Genomic DNA, 18,109 nt, shown 5'->3' with positions numbered 1-18,109 from the left:
CTCTTTTAGTTATTTCAAAGTCCCCCTAGCTTATTGATTATAGTCACTTGGTTGAGCTGGCAAATATTGTTCACTTTATGTAACTGTGTTTTTGGCCCTGTTAACCATCGCCTCCGTGTTCCCTGCTACCCCTGCCCCTTCCCAGCCCCTGGTAACTATCATTCTGCTCTCTGTCTCTAGCAGATCAATTGCTTTTATATTGAGCTCCCACATACCAGAGAGAACATGCAGGATTTGTCTGTTTGTGCTTTAGCCCAGAATTCCTGACAATGAGTATAATTTAGGAAGTGATACGCATGTGTGTACTTTTAAAGAAAAGGAAGTGTGCATTTTGACTTTTTATTTTAGTGGATTGGGGAGGGCATTATTAGTACAATATTGGCACATCAGCTATGTAAATTAGGGGATTGAGCTGATTATAAAAGAAATAAGACAGAGACAGAAAGAGAGAGAAAAAAAGTTAAAACTCAAAAAACAGTTCAGATTCAAAACCAAGATGATTTACGACTCTTTCTTATAGGGGACAAATGAACAACACATTTCAAGTATGGTCAAAAAAAGTAAAATGCATAACTTTTTTTTTCTTTTTTCTTTTTGGCCATGCCCCTCCCCTCCAAACTGCATTCATTTATATTTCCTTTTTTTTTTTTTTTTTTTTTGCAGTTTTTGGCTGGGGCCAGGTTCAAACCCACGACCTCTGGTACATAGGGCTGATGCCCTACTCCTTGAGCCATAGGCACCGCCCCATTTATATTTCCTGAGTGATTCTAGCCTAAGTGTTTGCAAGAAGGTAGCTCTCAGGATCAGGTTAGAAAGTGGGGGAAACTCAAAAATCAAAGAGGTTTTTGATTATTTAAGTACTGCCTCCCAAATCATAAAACCTCAACTATTTAGTATGTTCAAGGGGATTTTGACAAATCCCCTCGAGGCCTCAGCACTCCTGGGGTGGGCCAGGCTCTGAGCTTCATTGGGTCCCACTGTAGTGACTGAGGAAGGTCCTCACAGGAAACTGCAGACAGCGGTTGGGTGACCGTGTAACTCTCCATGGTTTGGCTGATGGATTCAAGGCATCAAATGCATTTGGAGGCAGTGGCCAGTGGCCTTTGCAAGGCCTGCAGGGTAGCTACCATGGTCTGCTGAGAGCCTGGGTCCAGAGTCCTCTCACTGGGCAGCTCTTTCATTCTCTCAGCTCCTGCATTCAGCCAGTTTCCTCTGCTGGGTTTGGCCTGGAGCCCTGGCAGCTAAAGCTGCAGTGTGCCTGTGCCCCAGCACTCTCACTTGCAGCGTGGAGAGACTGGCCCAGGAACTCCAGAAAGCCCCAGGTTCTGTTTCACTCCCACGCTCAGTTTAGCCAGAACTGCAGGGAGATGGATTCATTACTCCCATGCAAACATCCCCACACCTAGTTTTTCTTCCTGAGGCATTCATGACTTCCCTTAAAAAATTACATAGCCTGACAGTGTTGCTGGTGCACTATCCCCAGTCTGATTTGCATGTGAAGCAATGACATATTCCAAAAGCAGCCTCCTTGAGCAGCAGGGACAGGAGTCCTTCACCCCACTGGAAAGAGGAAATGGATGCTTTGTGATAACTAGTAAAGCCCTTTCTTTTTATCGCCTATAAAAGTCAACATTAGTTTCACCTTGAACTCTCATGTCTAAATTGCTCTCAAGGTGAAGTATGGGCTCCTGGCTCCAGTGAGATTTCCTATATGTGGGGATACTCTGTGATCTAAAATCCCCTTCCTCAAGGTGACATGACACGTCATTGCAGACTATAATTTCTACTGAGAACTAAAAGACATCTGGAAGGAAGTGACTTTATGAGGCAGAAAATTAAAGAACTCACGTCCAGCCTTGTTTATACGTTGCCGGAGTCTGGATACACTATTTTCTCAAAAGCGAAAAAGCAAATAAGGTATTGATTGACTATAAAAGACAAGAGAATCTGGTAGTAAATAATAAGTTTGGATGCTGCGTTTGGAGGATGAAAATAAAATCACTTTTACCCCACATCTCACTTCTCTGCTTTGTGCTCTTGTGCTGCGGTTTTGGGAAACAGATTCAACAGTTTTTTTAAATTTCTTTTTGTAGAGACAGAGTCTCACTCTACCACCTTCGGTAGAGTGCCATGATGTCACAGGACTCACAGCAACCTCTAGCTCTTGGGCTTCAGCGATTCTCCTGCCTCAGCCTCCTGAGTAGCTGGGACTACAGGCGCCCGCCACAACGCCTGGCTATTTTTTGGCTGCAGTTCAGCCGGGGCCGGGTTTGAACACGCCACCCTTGGTACATGGGGCCGGTGCCCTACTCACTGAGCCACAGGTGCCAGGGTTTTGTTACCGCAGAGGCAGAGCATTGTTCTAGAATAGAGAAATGAATGAAGAAAAGTATGGACTCCAGGAAAAAACACCTCACGACCAGTCAGTCTTGGTGAATCACTTCTTACCAAAGCTACTACAGGAAAGGCTTTTCAGATACTCAGAAATGAAGGATATTTTCACTTCGAATATCCAGACCATTAATTCATAAATTATTTAGTATAGTAATAATTTATACTGATAACTGACTATAAGCTTCAATTAAAATATCCTGAAAAACTCATTATCTATCAACCTATCTCATAATGAATGTGTCATATTTTATTTAGAAAAAATAAGTGAACACCAGCATCAAAGGTAATTGCATTTTTTAAGCATCAGAATTCAGCTGAGGTGTGGTCTTGAGGATCATGATAATCCAAGGCTTTTCTTTTTTTTTTTTTTAACTTTATTCAAATTAATATGAGGGGGCAATATTCAGATTACATTGTTGTCACTTCCAGGGTAAAGTTCCATTTGTAGAAGAGCCCTCACCCAGGGGGCGTGTTATATACCCTCGCTGTGCACATCAGGGGGGATCCCACCTCCTGCCTTCCATCCTTCTGCCAAACATCCTCTCCCTGCCTCCTCCCCCTTCCCTCTACCCCTAAACTGGACTATAATTGTGTTTTTGTTTGTTTGATTGTTTTTTTGAGACAGAGTCTCAAGCTGTTGCCCTGGGTAGAGTGCCGTGGTGTCACAGCTCACAGCAACCTCAAACTCTTGGGCTTAAGTGATTCTCTTGTCTCATATTCCCAAGTAGCTGGGACTACAGGTGCCTGCCACAATGCCTGGCTATTTGTTGTTGTTGTTGTTGTTGTTGTTATTGTTGTTGCAGTTGTCATTGTTGTTTTAGCTGGCCCAGGCCGGGTTCAAACTGCCAGCCTCAGGTGTATGTGGCCAGTGCCCTACCCACTGAGCTATGGGCAACACCTATAATAGTGTTTTATTATTCTTAGGCACATGTAATTGTTTATATATTTATTTCATATAAATATGGAGTACACTGGATATTTATCTTTTCATTCTTGTGATACTTTACTGAGAAGAATGTATTTCAACTCCATCCAGGTAAATGTAAAAGATGTAAAGTCTCCATCTTTTTTAATGGCTGCATAATATTCCATGATATACATATACCAAAGTTTGTAGATCCATTCATGGGTTGATGGGCACTTAGGTTGCTTCCATAACTAGGCAATTATGAATCAAACTGCAATAAACATTCTAGTGCAAATGTCTTTGTCTTTGTGGTAAAATGATTTTTGTTTTTCTGGGTAGATACCTAGTAATGGGATTGCAGGGTCAAATGGAAGGTCTATGTTTAGATCTTTGAGGATTCTCCATACTTCTCTCCAAAAGGGCTATATTAGTTTGCAATCCCACCAGCAGTGTAGAAGTGTTCTCTTCTCTCCACATCCACACCAGCATCTGGTGTTTTGTGACTTTGTGATGTGGGCTAGTCTTGCTGGGGTTAGGTGGTATCTTAGAGTGGTTTTGATTTGCCTTTTTCTGATGATTAAGGACGATGAGCATTTTTTCATGTGTTTTTTGGCCATTTGTCTGTCATCCTCAGGGAAGTTTCTGTTCATATTACTTGCCCACTTAGAAAGAGGGTGGTTTGCACTTTTCTTATTGTTTAGTTTGAGTTCTCTGTAGATTCTAGTTATTGGGCCTGTGTCAGATTCATAACATACAAAAATCTTCTCCCATTCTGAGGGCTGTTTGCTTTGTTTGTGGTACTCTTAGGGACCTAAGGCCTTTCCTGATAGACACCAAAGAGGTATCAGGCATCTTGTCCCTAGACAAATAATTGTGTTTCTGGCATCATCATAAAATCTGTATTCTTGTTTCTGGCATGAATTGTTTTGTTTATGACAAATTTCATCTTGAGCCACTTTGACTTTTTTGTCCCAATGGCTAACGTAGAAACTAAAATGAAGAACAAGATATAAACTAAGCTGAAAAATTCTGTGAACTGACAAAGGGTAAGTCACTGACCCAGACAAGATTTTCAAAAGGAAAGATGCCATGGGGCATGGTGGTGAAGAACACAGGGGTTGTCGACAGACAACTGGTCTGTGCTCATAAAGGACTAGGGCTGTCCTTGTTAAGAGCCTTCATTAGTTAATGTGATGGTACCTGTGACACACTCAACACAGTGTAATGGTTCAAATGCAACACTTGTCACTCTTGTGACAGTCTGAGCGGGATCCTACTGGATGGCAGACAATTCTTCCCATGCAGTGACTCCGGGGACCCAGACTCCTTCCATCTTGTGGCTCTGCCATCCTGTGATTCCAGTCCTGTGATTGCAGCTGGTACAAGGAGAAAGAGAACATGGGGGTGGTGGTAGTAAATCTCTTTTCTAAAGCATCAGCTGGAATATATCAGATCCACTGACATTCAGTTGGGGAAAATTAGTCATGGGCTCACATCTACACAGGGTGCCAAAAAAAATGAGTGACATTTTCAGAGAAGAAAAAACTGTATTAAATTTGCAGTATTTAAGCCAGGTTTGACTTCTGCAATTACAAGCGGTGCTCAATATGCCTTGCATTCATTTATATGATATATTAATAAATCAGTATATATTATTACAACTTTAATGCAGTTTTTCTTCTTTCTTAAAATGTGTATATATATTTTTTGGTACCCTATGTAGATGCAAGGGGTGGCTTTGTAATGTCCCTGTCTGTTTAACTACTCCCCAGACAATCCTATAACTACAGACATAGTGGAGAGGCATGGCTTTTCAGCAGATGGCCAGCCATATCTGTGACAGGGCTGTTATCAGCGATGACATATTCTGTGGAAGGAAATTTCTGGGACTTAGACTAGATATCTGGGAAGGTGAGGGATTTGAGGGGAAAATCAACTAGTCATCAGGGGTGGGCAGGGAGGGCTTAACTTGTGAACAGTGAGATTAAACCTGAGTGAAAATCAGTCTGAAGGGCTCGCTCCTTGGGCAAGAGGAAAGGCTGATACATCAGGAAGGACAAAGACAGCAGCCCTGCTAACAGAAGTGTCAGAAGGGCAGGCTCTCATAAGAGTTTCTCATTTGGGCCAGACTTCAAATGAGGGCTCTGCCTGGTTCTGTGCTGGGAGCTACAGCACAAAGGTGGCTGAGGGTTGTCTCTCCTCTCAAAGAGGAAGTAGAGAAAAATCTGTACTCATGAGGTGGAGAAGAGTTCTTGAAGGCTAAGGGTGTGTGTGTGTGAGAGAGAGAAGAAATGATAGATAGATAGATGACAGATGATTTAAAGATGAAAATGAAATTAGAAATTAGACCTGACATGGGAGTTTTGTCTAATTTCTTTGCAAGAAATTGAGCTTCTCTGCAAATGGCCTCCCCGGTCTTCCCAACCTTAATTAGCTCTTGGTACTGTGGGGTATCTAAACATAATACCAACAATAGTTAAAGAAAAAAATGAGACAAACATGGCAGAATAAAAGGCAGAAGTAGATATTAAGTATAAGCATGATTGTTACATTACTGCAATATTATATTATATGCATTATTGTACTTGGTGGCAGAAATCTGAAAAGATAGATAATGTACATAATTAAAAGGAATGACTGAATGAAGTATATTCCATCAACGCTGGGGATTACTCTACAGTTGTTAAAAAGTGCCTTACCTCTGTAGGTCCTGACCTGGAAGTGAGTCTGTGGATAAAGCAAGTTGCAAGGCACTTCTATGAATCCCAACTGTGGATAGATAAGTTGCAATACAAAACCTATGCATGTGTATTTGTTTGTGTAAGCATAGAGAAAGGTGTATAAGAGCCTATTCCAAGTTTTAACACTAGTATTTCTAGGATGGAGGGCAGCTGGAAATTACTTTTTCCTTAAGCATCTCTGATTTTTCAATTAATAATTAATAAGCAAGAAACAAACCCACAAGTATAAGTTGTATCTCAGAAACTGGCATAAGATAGAATGTCCCACCTTGCCTAAGCTCTGATTTTACTTTTCATATAATAATTACTTACTGTCAATAATAATTGATAACTTGGATATCAGGTGCTTTCATAGATGTTATTTTATTCAACCTTTACAATAATTCCAGGAGATGGTACTTACAGGCGGTAAAATAAAATGGAGAGAGCATTAGTAGCATGCTCAAGTCCCGTCCCTGGTAAGATGGTGGAGGCCACACCTGGAGCTCGTCCCTTCTAGCCCCAGCGTCTCAGCATTGTCACCTACACTTTACTCTTTTAAAATGGGGAAGAGAGGTGGTGCCCTATTTTGGAGTTCAGTTAGTCTAGAATTCTAAGCCTGGTTAGACAGTAAGGGTCTGAGTCTACGTGTGGAAGGTTGACCTCATGTAGGTAAGAATCCTGCTGGGAATAATTATAGCACTTGCTGAAAAACCTAAGCAAAGACTGGACAGACCCAATCTCAAAAGAGTCCCCTTGGAAGTGAGTTACTTGGCAACGTTTCTACTAGCTGCAGAGAAGTGCTATAAATAGACACCAGTGCCCTGAATGTAACAGTCTTCTGGGTAGCAGGGAGTGCTGGGAAGAGCTGCTCACTCAGTAGCCAGGCTGTGGCCCAGGAGGTATTTTGAGAGGCCCTTTGTGGGTCTGGTCTCATTTTCTTTCCTCTTCTTCAGCAGGGGCTCTTTAGCTGTTGATTATAAGCTTCAGAAAATCTGAAGAGTTTAGAGGCCTGGGATTTCTTCACAACCACTGTTTCTAGCCAGAGAGATTGCGTTACTCAAGACTCAGGGAAACCTCATTTCTAATTGTTTATTGAAACTGGCAATTCTGGCAAGGATTTTAAAAATTAAGAAAGTGTTTTGGCGTGAGCTGAGATTTAGTGTCAGGCCTCCAGGGTGTGAGTGCTACCCCAGGAGGTTTAAAAGGCCACACCGTCTTCTCTTACGTGGGCGCAGGCATCTTTTTGTAGCACCAGTCCTGGATCTGCTCAAAAGTTTCAATTTAACAAGAATATACATAATTTTTTTAATTAGACAACATCTACTGAAAAACATGGTTAAGAAAAGCTAAAAATGGGGGTGGGGGAAGAAAGTCTAAGGCAATGGTTCTTAACAGTAATATCACTTTGGAAACTTTAAGAAGTGTTGATGCCCACAACACAGACCTATTAACTCATCTGGGGTGGTAAGGCATTCATGGTGAATAAAGTTCCCTAGGTGATTCCACTGTGCAGCTAGAGGGAGAAACGCTGGCTTGGGGATCGACATTCTTCCCTGCTACCCTGTTTCCCTGAAAATAAGACACCCTCCAAAAATAAGACTTACAGGAAAGATAAGACATCCCCTGAAAATAAGACCTAGCGCATCTTTGGGAGCACACCTTAAAATAAGACACTGTCTTATTTTCAGGGAAACAGGGTAGAAGTGGCAAAAGTCTAGCCTCTGTGTCTGGACTTGCAGGGCTGGGATTCCTGACAGCTGGTGTGGGATGTGGCTCAGTCACAGATCTTGGGGCAGCGAGGACAGAGGGCCCCCCCACCTGTTAGCTCAGTGGAGAGCAGTAACTTGCCCTTCTCAGCAGCCAGCTCACAAAACCCAAAAAGCATTTATGGGCCTGATTCCTTTTCTAATTCTGAATGGAAGTAATGTGTTTAAAGCCCGTAAAAAGCGACTGGTGTTACAACTTAAGACTATTTTGCTAAGCTAAATGAAATATGATCTACAAAAACCATCAATTCTTGCAATGACTTACAATACTTACATAAGCGTTTTTGAAAAAGGAAAATGGAGATGCTTGTCAAGTTCTATCTTCAGATTACACCAGGCCCTTGCAGTGAAACCAGCTGGTCTGTGGGTGGTTCTGGAATGCTGCGTTGCTCATCTTTGCTTTAGTTTATATTCCTCTAATCCCTTCATGGACACTGGCTAATTAAATCTATTTTCTGAAATTCTCTCTTTACTGGGAAACAATCTGTAATCTGCCTTAGACTTAGAAATTTTTTATTCATGAGGCCAACAAGTGATTACAATTTTTAAAATAGCAACAATTGGCTTTGGGGAAAGGGGAAACACCAGCAGCCCTTGTCCAGGCGTTGAATTTGGTAAATGGAGTTTGACGCAGTAATAGTCTCTGACAAGAGCAGCGGCTATTAAATAGTCCAGTGAGAAATTCCCCTGTTCACTTTAAGCTTTGATGGAAGTCCCAGCTATGATGGTGCTCACCTTCGGCCTTCTTTGAACTACTCTCTCTCTCTCTCTCTCTCTCTCTCACACACACACACACACACACACACACACACACACACACACACACACACACACACACACACTCTCACAATCTTCCTGGCAATTCCTTGCCTTGCCTGATCTCTACAATGATTTTTTTTCCCCACTGATAAAAAACTTGCTGGTGGGGAATTTAGTGGTGGAGAAGTAGACAGCAACGGTGAAGAATGAACAGTCAGTATGGGGCTTGCTAGTGAGCAAAAAGACATATCATATGAAACAAAATTTTAATTTTTATTTTACATATTTATACATAAAACTTTCAAGGAACCCTCTGAATCCAAAAGAATGTTAATAGCACATCTAAAAAGGAACTTCAGGTAGTCAACATTCACAAAATGTTGAAAACTGATTAAAATGTACATATTACGGAGAACTAGAACGTCACTACGAGGCAGGCATGTATTTTTTGACTTGAATAGCACCGTCATTTACAGTTCTTTAAAACTACAGCAAAGAATGAAAGTAGTCAATGGGAAAATACTGCTCCAACTTAAAATCTCTAAACAAATAAAAATAAAGTTTTACTACTCTCTTTGATTAACCATGATCTGTGATGGTGTAGGTACTGTACATTTTTGTAACAAGATTTTATTAAAATGCCTGACAGTAAGTGGCACAAGTAAAAAATTAAAATAAATTAAGAAGCAAAGGCCAATCACTGGACGTTAAGCTTCGGACATTATCAATGACTAACACTGATGTATGTTTCTGTGCCACTGTTAGCAACAGCATTTTCACAACCACAGAAGCAAAATAAATTCTAGCTTGTTCTCGGGTTCAATGGCTTCTTTTCACTTCGCAGGCATTTTCTCCGCCATGTGCTTCTGCTGACTTTCAGCATGTCTGTAAGATAATTAAAACAGTCACTTAGCGCTGGGAAGAAAGATCCAAACTGCTTTTCAATCGAGGGCTATGACATTCTTCAAACCAAGTTCAGAGTTACTCATAGGGAAAATACCTGATATCAAGAAAAAGTACTTTATTCACACTGAGTTGACCTCTTTAACATTCAGATCCTCAGTATGATTTCTTGCACTAATATTTAGTAAACTGAGATGGACCAGAAGTGTACAGATATTACTGGTTTTGAGAGGAAGTTGTGTGTTTGAACAGAAATCAATATCTGGGATGCTTTTACCCCCAAATATTTAAAATGTGCCTTCTTTTTGTCCCAGTAGCAAGACCCCCTATGAGGCTCTGTTTTTTTTTTTTTTTAATTAAATCATAGCTGTGCACATTAATGCGATCGTGGGGCACCATACACTAGTTTCATAGACCGTTTGACACATTTTCATCACTCTGGTTAACATAGCCTTCCTGGCATTTTCTTAGTTATTGTGCTAAGACATTTACATTCCACATTTACTAAGTTTCACATGTACCCTTGTAAGATGCACCGCAGGTGTAATCCCACCAATCCTCCTCTCTCCGCCCACCTCCCTCCTCCCTCCCCTCCCTCTCCCCCTTCCCCCTATTCTTAGGTTATAACTGGGTTATAGCTTTCATGTGAAAGCCATAAATTAGCTTCATAGTAGGGCTGAGTACATTGGATACTTTTTCTTCCAGTCTTGAGATACTTTACTAAGAAGAGTATGTTCTGTTTTTATGGAGCGGATGTTCCAATGGAGGCGACAAGAACAGAACAAGCAGCAAAGAGCAAGCATAGCCAACAGAAACAAGTACCCAAGCACAAGTCAAAACAAGGCCCTGTGGTGGGGAGCAACTGCGGGACTGCTGCAGGTGAACACGCGCTCGCAGACACAGACTGAGGTGCTAACCAAGCCTCCCAGGAGAAACCCGGAGTCAGGAATCCAGTTCGCTCTTACAAAGCTGGCGTCTAACAAGTGGTGGGCCTTTGTGGATGAAAACGTTTTCCATGTTTACATGATTGTTCCCCCGTTAGTCCTATGGGCATGATCATGGGAGGGGGGCAGGACAGGGTGAGGCAGGGCTTCTTATTCATTAGGCTTTATTATGACCGTGAGCCCAAGTTCACCCCACCCAGCTGCTGGACGGTGGAGGCAGAGGCAGGAGGCCTGGCCAAGCTGCATCACTTCCCAGGGAACGCGGGGATTGGAAGGCTACAGAGGACAATGGGTTTGAAACACAACTTAGGAAACAACACATTTCTCATGAGAAAAACATCCAAAGCTGTGGTTTCCGGAGGTGATGAAAGGCTTAGGGACAATGTGTGTGCACTGCCTGGGCTCAGGAGTCAGTGACGTCAGGTTTAACTCCCTGGTTTTGTGCACAATGTGTCACATCTCTGGTACAGGGAAGGCAAACCACAAGTGGTTTGAAATGGGGAAGTGACAACGGCATCCTTGCCACACTGGGCAGCCCACAACTAAATGGCAGTGTTCATTTCACTAAAGGAACTCAGGAGCAAGGCGTCGGCAGCGCTCCATTCCTTAAAAACCACTCAAGCAGGCCATCCCGCGGTCCTGTTCAGCCGCACACAGAACCCCCAAGAACCTTCACATTTTCGTAAAGTAGCTTGGGTGCCTCACTTAAGCAAATACAGCTCAAGACATTATGATGTCCAGTGAGCTACGATTCCACTGTAGCTAATTAAATTACAGCCCTAACCAGAGTTTTAAAATATGTATCTACGTGCATGTGTGTGCGGTGTACTCACGCACACAGGTATGTGGGAGAATTTCTGAGAAGTTAAGAGCAGATGGCAAACAGCTTCAGAACTATTGAAAGTTGGGTGTTATTATTTATACAAAGATGAATTTCATTAAAATTTTAAACCAAAGGAGCGAAAAGGTTTCAGTCTATAGAACTAAAAGGCTTTCCCCTACAATTTATATGAAAGTCCTTATTAGGACTTGTTTCACTAGAGCCCCACTAGCACTTCTGTTCATCAGTAATCATTATTGAGGATCTACTGTGTGCTGTGAAGGTCTTGGATTAGACTCTGAGGGCACAGCAGTGAATGAAATGGCATCATCTCTGCTCCCAGGGAGTTTACAGTCAGGCGGGGGAGAGACTGTGATTAGAGATGGGATGTGGCCAGGGACCAAGAGGGTCCTCATGTAGTCCTGGATCAAGAGCCAGGTCACAGCTAGTTCATGTGCTGGAAACACCCCAGCACTGAGTAGTTTAGGGTCAGCTCCTCAGAACAGTCCACATTTAGATGAAGGTGTAAGAAGTTTAATGCACTAATCATCTATCACAAGTGGAGGATGAGAGTTCAAAAGCCAAATCTCTGGAGGGTCAGGGAGTGCTTCTCTGAAGAAGCATCGTCTAAACCTCTGGTTCTCAAATTTGGCTGTGCATTGGAATCAAGCATGAACTTGGGAAAATCCTGATGCCTAGGAAACCCTGGGGAATGAGACCCAGGTATCGCTAGTTTATAAAACCCCCCAGGTGGTTCCAACGTGCAACTCAAATTGAGAACTGCCAATTTGAATGGACGCCTGCCTGGACACCTAGCAAGAACTGGACAGGCGGAGGAAGAGGAGAACAAAATCCCAGCTGTGCCCACTGCTGCTCTCAGCCTTCTGAGATCTGGCTGCAGGACCCTGTAACTGCTACCTCTAGAGAGTGCTAAGTATCCTCCGGTCCGTGCAGTGAAAAAAGTTAACTATTCTGTGCCAGAAACACATGAAGAGGCTTCTCTCTACCAAGAGGAAGGCTGTTCGGGGAGCTCACATCTCTGCCTACGTAGGACTGCTCCAGTTTAAAGGCTGCCAACTCCTTTAGAACTGACTCCTCTCCTTCTAACCATGCACTGTTTCCTCTGGTCACATCATCTGAAAGGCACAAAAACAGGGCTGCAAACCTAAGTATCAGCCTAACACTTGCAGCGATGGGGAGGTGACCCTCAATGTCCTCCCTGCCAGCACAGAGTGCCAACTCTGCTTCCAGGGGCAGAGGTGGAATTGCAGAGTTTACAGAAGAATTCATTTTTTTGTATTTTGTATTTTGTATTCATTCATTGCATTTTTTTAGATGTAAGTCCTGGTAGTATATTTAGCTACTATTATTACTTAGCCATAATGTTAATGCCTGTAGGAAAATTTCTTAGACTAACAAAAGGGAACAGGAATCCGCTGCGGGTCCCTGTTGGTGCTGTGCCTGAGTACACCTGCAGATGGCAATCACATTACTCCAGTGTTACTGTGATATTTCAGATGTGGGCAGGTGCATTCAGAGTATGAAAGGGCATACTCATTTGTTTTGTTTGGGTTAAAGATAAGGCAATATAATATTTATTACACATAAACTGGAGTGCTGCCTGTCGGTCTTTTTTAAAAAAACTTAGTTTTGCAGCATTTATTTTGTGACCAAAACTTTTCATAAATAATCACATCATCAGACAATGATTTTACCCACTGCACACTGAGAAGACGCCCTTATGGCAGGTTCAGTGTGTTATCCCTGCCTGTGTTTCCAGCTTCCCTGGGAGGGTTGAAGATCATAATACAGTCAGCTCCTTGTGTTACCTAGATGGGCAGCAGCGGTCTTTCTTTCCTCGGGGAGCCTCCTACTCTCTGAATACCCATCCTGGGATTAAACTGTGGCCTCACAGTTTAAAGACTTCATATGCAGCATATGAAGGCACCATCATACACATGTGATCACAGGAACGTTGGTATCACATGTGTTTTATACACTTACCTGGCGTTTATATACTGACAGGCGTTTCTACACATAAAACTATGAAGAAATGCAGGATGGCGATAAGGATAGTTTCCTTATGCCCAGGGAGAGAAGCATTCTTTTCCTCTTTACAGAGAGGAGCTGAGCCCAGCTAAAACTCAATCCCTGGAGTTCCCCATGGGGAGAACAATCTGGTGGCACCAGGGCTGTGGAAAGATGCCAGGTCACATAAGAGCTAGCACCACTCTGTGGCACCTACCGTGTGGCTGCTCCTGCTGCAAACACACCAGGGTGGAACGGCCAAGGCCAGCTTCCCAAGGGACAGTCCTTCCGGGTAGAGTCTTAGACCAGGGCTATTGACCTAACTTGGGTGGAGGCATGAGAAGTTCTAATGTGCTGACCTTCCACTGCAAGGGGGCGTTTGGCTGTTTCTCCTCCATCTAAGCAGCTGACACCAGAGAAGGGCAGGTCAGCTTCTTATGGAACTTAAAGGAAGAAGCTCTTGCCCTAAACTCTCAATTTCAGACACCTCAGGCTTCTTCTGTTCTCGGGGTGAGGGAAGCTGCACTGACCTGGTCAAGTCCTCAATGTCCACCAGCATGGCGTCCTGCTCCGTGTGCAGCTCATCCCGGATGAGGAGCAGCTGGACCAGCTCTTCATTCAGACCTGTGGCAAAGAAAGGGGCGCTTCAAAACTGCATCCCAGTCGGAACGCGTGACGGTTCGCAAATTGCAGTTGTCTATTGTCTATGTATCCGTGTATCATAGACATATAACATGTGAACAGCTGAACATCATAGGAAAGGCACTTTTGTAAAAATTTAGACTTATATTGCAGAAACATGACTAGTGTGCGTAATTATGGAGGTGCTGGAAGAAAAGAAGTGAGAAGTATTTCCAATTAAATTCACATTAAAGTGGGGGAAAAATGCCAGCTGCTGGGAACCTTGGCAAATAGCTTGTTAGAGCAGAATTTTGTTTTTAAGAAACGAGAACAAAAAAGTCTGGAGTACATTACGTTTTCCACCTTTCAGCTTCACAGGGCCCTTAACACACTAAAAATTGAAGGGGCCTCTCCGGGCCTGCCAGATGCCCCGTAGAGAGGAAGGGAAGGCAGGATGCCTCCCCATAGGGCAATACTCCACGTGTAGCTTGTTTTATGAAAATCTATTATCTGAGGTTACTGGAATGTCAGATTTGGGGTAGAGTTAGATTTGTGCAATACCTAAAGTAATGACCCCTGAGATCTTAGGATAACAGAGAACCAAAGAAAAATATTCCTGAAGACTTATGCCAGGAATAAAATATATAGAGAGACAAATATTTTAAATCTGGGTTAATCTGGCTCTTGCCTCTGAAAAGTACGCGTAAGCAAAGGTCTCTGTCTTGCTCATTCCCCTTAGAGACGCTGAGGATTACGGCTGCAAGGTGCAGACAGGTGGGGAGAGTGCTTATGGGGCAGGAACCCTGGGCCCAGAGACAAAAGGGCAGAAGGGGATGATTGGACAGGTCCCCTGCATAAATGCTTTTAGAGACCCTGACTTCAGATGACGCATTTACCTGTCTTTGAGCCAGACTAGTTTCCAATTTTAAAAAGAGCAAAAAATCATAGAGGAGGTCTAAAATTGTACCTACTCCTCAAAAGGACTAGATGGCAATTTTATCATTTAAAAAGTCTAAGGAAGATGTTTTGCCGTTTTTGAAAGAATTACAATCTTACCAATTAATCCTCAAGCATAATTAAAATGCAGTTGTAGAATTTCTTTTAAAAAATCCTGTGAAATCTGTGGTTTCTTAATTAAACTGTTCAACTCTTTCTCTTGGTTTTAAAACAATACTGAAGGTATTAACTTGGCCCTGAATACAATGTTTAAAACTTGGATGTAGTGGAAAACTTTTGTTTTTCTCCAGCATGCTGTGGCGTTAGCCTTTTACACCATCACTCAGAAGAGTGTTTGCGTCTCTCAACCCTTAGCGCAGAGACCTTTTCCCTCCTATTCAAAGTTTTAAACTTTTTTTTTTTTTTTTTGTAGAGACAGAGTCTCACTTTATGGCCCTCGGTAGAGGGCCGTGGCATCACACAGCTCACAGCAACCTCTAACTCCTGGGCTTAAGCAATTCTCTTGCCTCAGCCTCCCAAGTAGCTGGGACTACAGGCCCCTGCCACAATGCCCAGCTATTTTTTTTTTTTTTTTTTTGGTTGCAGTTTAGCCAGGGCCAGGTTTGAACCCGCCACCCTCGGTATATGGAGCTGGCGCCTTACCAACTGAGCCACAGGCGCCGCCCAGTTTTAAACTTTTTATTATAGAAATTTAGAAACTGATACAAAAACAAACAGTTTATATTTGAACCCCCATGTATGTAACCAGCTTCAGCAATTACCAGCTCATGGCCAAGCTTGAATAATCTCTCTCTGATCTTGCTGAAGTCCCAGACATCATGTGATTTCACCTGTAAATGCTTCCGAATGTGTCTCTAAAAGGGGCCTCTTTTCCTCCCTAAATTCATATAACCACAATACCCTTGTCAAGTAAGTAATTTTTTACTCAAACATTAAGTTGGCGTTCCAATTTTCCAGTTTTGCTCATAAAGCTTTTTAAATAGTCGGTTTGTCTGAATGCATTTGGTTGGATTTGTTTTAATCTGTACATCCACAGATTATATGGAATCACGCCTTCCAGCAGGTGGAGGGGTGATAACCTCATCTGCCCTAACCACTCTGCCCAAGGGAGAAGTTTTTCTCTTTCATTGGGCCGGACAACTGCCTCATCTGTGCGTGACCTATGACCTGGAGCGTTATTCACTACTCCCTCTGGTCACTGCTGTAAGGTTCTTCTTTATTCTGTGGGGAAAAAAAGCCACAACTTTGTCACCATGTAATTTTCACATATTAGCCACACACTTCTGCCACCTGGAGTCCCACAAAATAAGTCTGATTTGATTGATGATGACCCTATCTGAAATGAGTGTACACACAAAAGCCAAGCAGAGGTATAACTGTGTAATAAATAACACGTAACTTCTGCATTGTATTCTAGAAACAGACGTTGTTGAGTCAAATACATGCTCTGTGCTGGGAGCTGGGGATTGAAGATAAATGAAAAGGACCTGGAATTCTTGTGTCTCTTGAAACATTCTTAAAGCTTTTGAACATTTAAAAAACCCAGAACAAACAATAAAAAAAAAGAGCCTTGTTCTTCCTTTCCTTGCACTCACACAGGAGGACTGGAACGCACAAAAGAGTCGGGTCAAGTGAGTCGCATGATCCCACAGCGTTTCGCCCTGACCCCCCTGTTTTCAGGCATAGGTAACACTTACTTTCTATCTGAGAGTGGAGGTCGTTGACGATCACCTGCAGCTGCCCGATGGTCATGTCTCTCAGGTCAGTGGGCTTCAAGCTTCTTTTCATCAGGCATTCACTTATATGAGGCATGTGCGGCAGCTAAAAGGACAAAGGGGGAGAGACAGAGGCGTGACGAGAGCTGCACATATACTGAGCATAAGATAGTTTTTTTCCTTAAAAAGCCACCCCCTAATCCCCCCGCTCAATTCCGGTTCTGAGCTTGGAAGCTTTCCCAGTCTGTGACTTTCCCAGTGTGGGGCCCCGTATACACACATGACCTAACACACTATTGGTGTCAAAATGCCACACTACCACCATCCAAGGTTTTCTGATTGGTCGAAGGCTGTGACAACTGTGGGTCAATTATTATAGCTACAAACAAATAACCAGGGAGCATAAGTATTAATATTATCAATGTCATGGAAAACATTAATATGAACTACTATTTAATATGGTGTGCTTTGAGTATTTTATCTTGTCCAGTCCTCATAATTGTGCTCCACGCAGGCATTATCATTCCCATTTTATAGATGAGAAAGCTGTGACTTAAGCAACTTGCCCAGAAGCGCACAGCAGGGCAACAGCAGAGCTGGACTGAAACTCTGACCTCCAAGGCTCTTACTCACATGCTGTCATGTCTTTACTGAAACGTGGCAATGAGAATTGCAGCAACAGTAAGACGGCCACGATCGAAGTCAGCAGACTGTTAAACCCACACCGCTTTCTAGGAACGTAAAGACTCCCCTGACAGCTAATACTGCCCCTCAGAAACCCAGTAGATGTGAACTAAGAGCAGACTTTGAGTTTGTGGAATCTGTTGCTTATGTATTTTCAGTGCTACGGTGGGAAGGAAAAAGAAACAAACTTATTTCTCAATGACAGGACTTTTTACAAACTGCCTTGGAGAAACCCAAGTTTGCATAATTCTGGGAAGGTTCTGCGACAGCATGAACCATTTGCGTCCCTACACACGCGCTGCATCTCAGCCTTTGCTGCTTACAAGGTCAGCGACGGGAGACTTTTTCCTGTTCTGTTTCTCCACTTCCACTTGCATTTTGGCCATTGGTTTGGCCATGGCGAGGGCCATCTTGGCTTCAGCTTGCAGTTTCTTTTGCCGTGTGAGGAAGTCCATGTCATCCAGGGACTCGGACTCCTCTTCAGTAGTGTCTCTATCGGAATAGGAAGAACTCTGCTTGCTCTGCGAAGGGAAAAAGAGCAGCTTGAGCCTTCCCTGCCAGTCACCACCCACTTAGAGAAGACCACAGCACTCCCTTCACCCTCTCAGAGCACCTGGGAGCTCCCTTTACCCTTGTGACTCACTGCTTGATTTGACCTATCCAAGCTCAAGTAACATAAAAAAGGTCTTTTTTTTTGTGAGACAGGATCTTGCTCTGTTGCCCAGGTTGGAGCGCAGTAGAGTGATCACAACTCACAGCAACCTCCAACTCTTGGGCTCAAGAGATTCTCCTGTTTCAGCTTCCCAAGTAGCTGGGACTACAGGTGTATGCCAGCATGCTCAGCTAATTTCAAAAACTTTTTCAGAGATGAGGTCTCCTTAAGTTGCC

At 43.0% G+C, this 18,109-nt stretch overlaps 2 protein-coding genes across 14 annotated transcripts in view; one reads left to right on the top strand and one right to left on the bottom strand.

The window, feature by feature from the left end:
- The window catches only part of LOC128591761 (uncharacterized), a 126,195-nt gene that overhangs the window by 97,475 nt on the left and 10,611 nt on the right, over window positions 1-18,109 (top strand). The window lies entirely within an intron of this gene.
- SCHIP1 (schwannomin interacting protein 1) overlaps window positions 8,804-18,109 on the bottom strand; it is a 791,641-nt gene continuing 782,335 nt past the window's right edge. For all 8 annotated transcript variants that reach the window (XM_053599493.1, XM_053599494.1, XM_053599496.1 and 5 more), the window contains 4 exons: window positions 17,545-17,742; window positions 16,520-16,643; window positions 13,775-13,868; window positions 8,804-9,434 (listed from right to left, as the gene is read on the bottom strand). In XM_053599493.1, coding sequence (XP_053455468.1) covers window positions 9,383-9,434; window positions 13,775-13,868; window positions 16,520-16,643; window positions 17,545-17,742 — 468 coding nt within the window. In that variant the 3' untranslated portion in view covers window positions 8,804-9,382. The remainder of the gene's footprint in view (window positions 9,435-13,774; window positions 13,869-16,519; window positions 16,644-17,544; window positions 17,743-18,109) is intronic.

This window comes from Nycticebus coucang, chromosome 8 (genome assembly GCF_027406575.1).
Source record: "Nycticebus coucang isolate mNycCou1 chromosome 8, mNycCou1.pri, whole genome shotgun sequence".
Classification (NCBI taxonomy): domain Eukaryota; kingdom Metazoa; phylum Chordata; class Mammalia; order Primates; family Lorisidae; genus Nycticebus; species Nycticebus coucang.
Note: the sequence above shows the minus strand (reverse complement) of the source record. Positions and strands in the feature narration are given on the sequence as shown.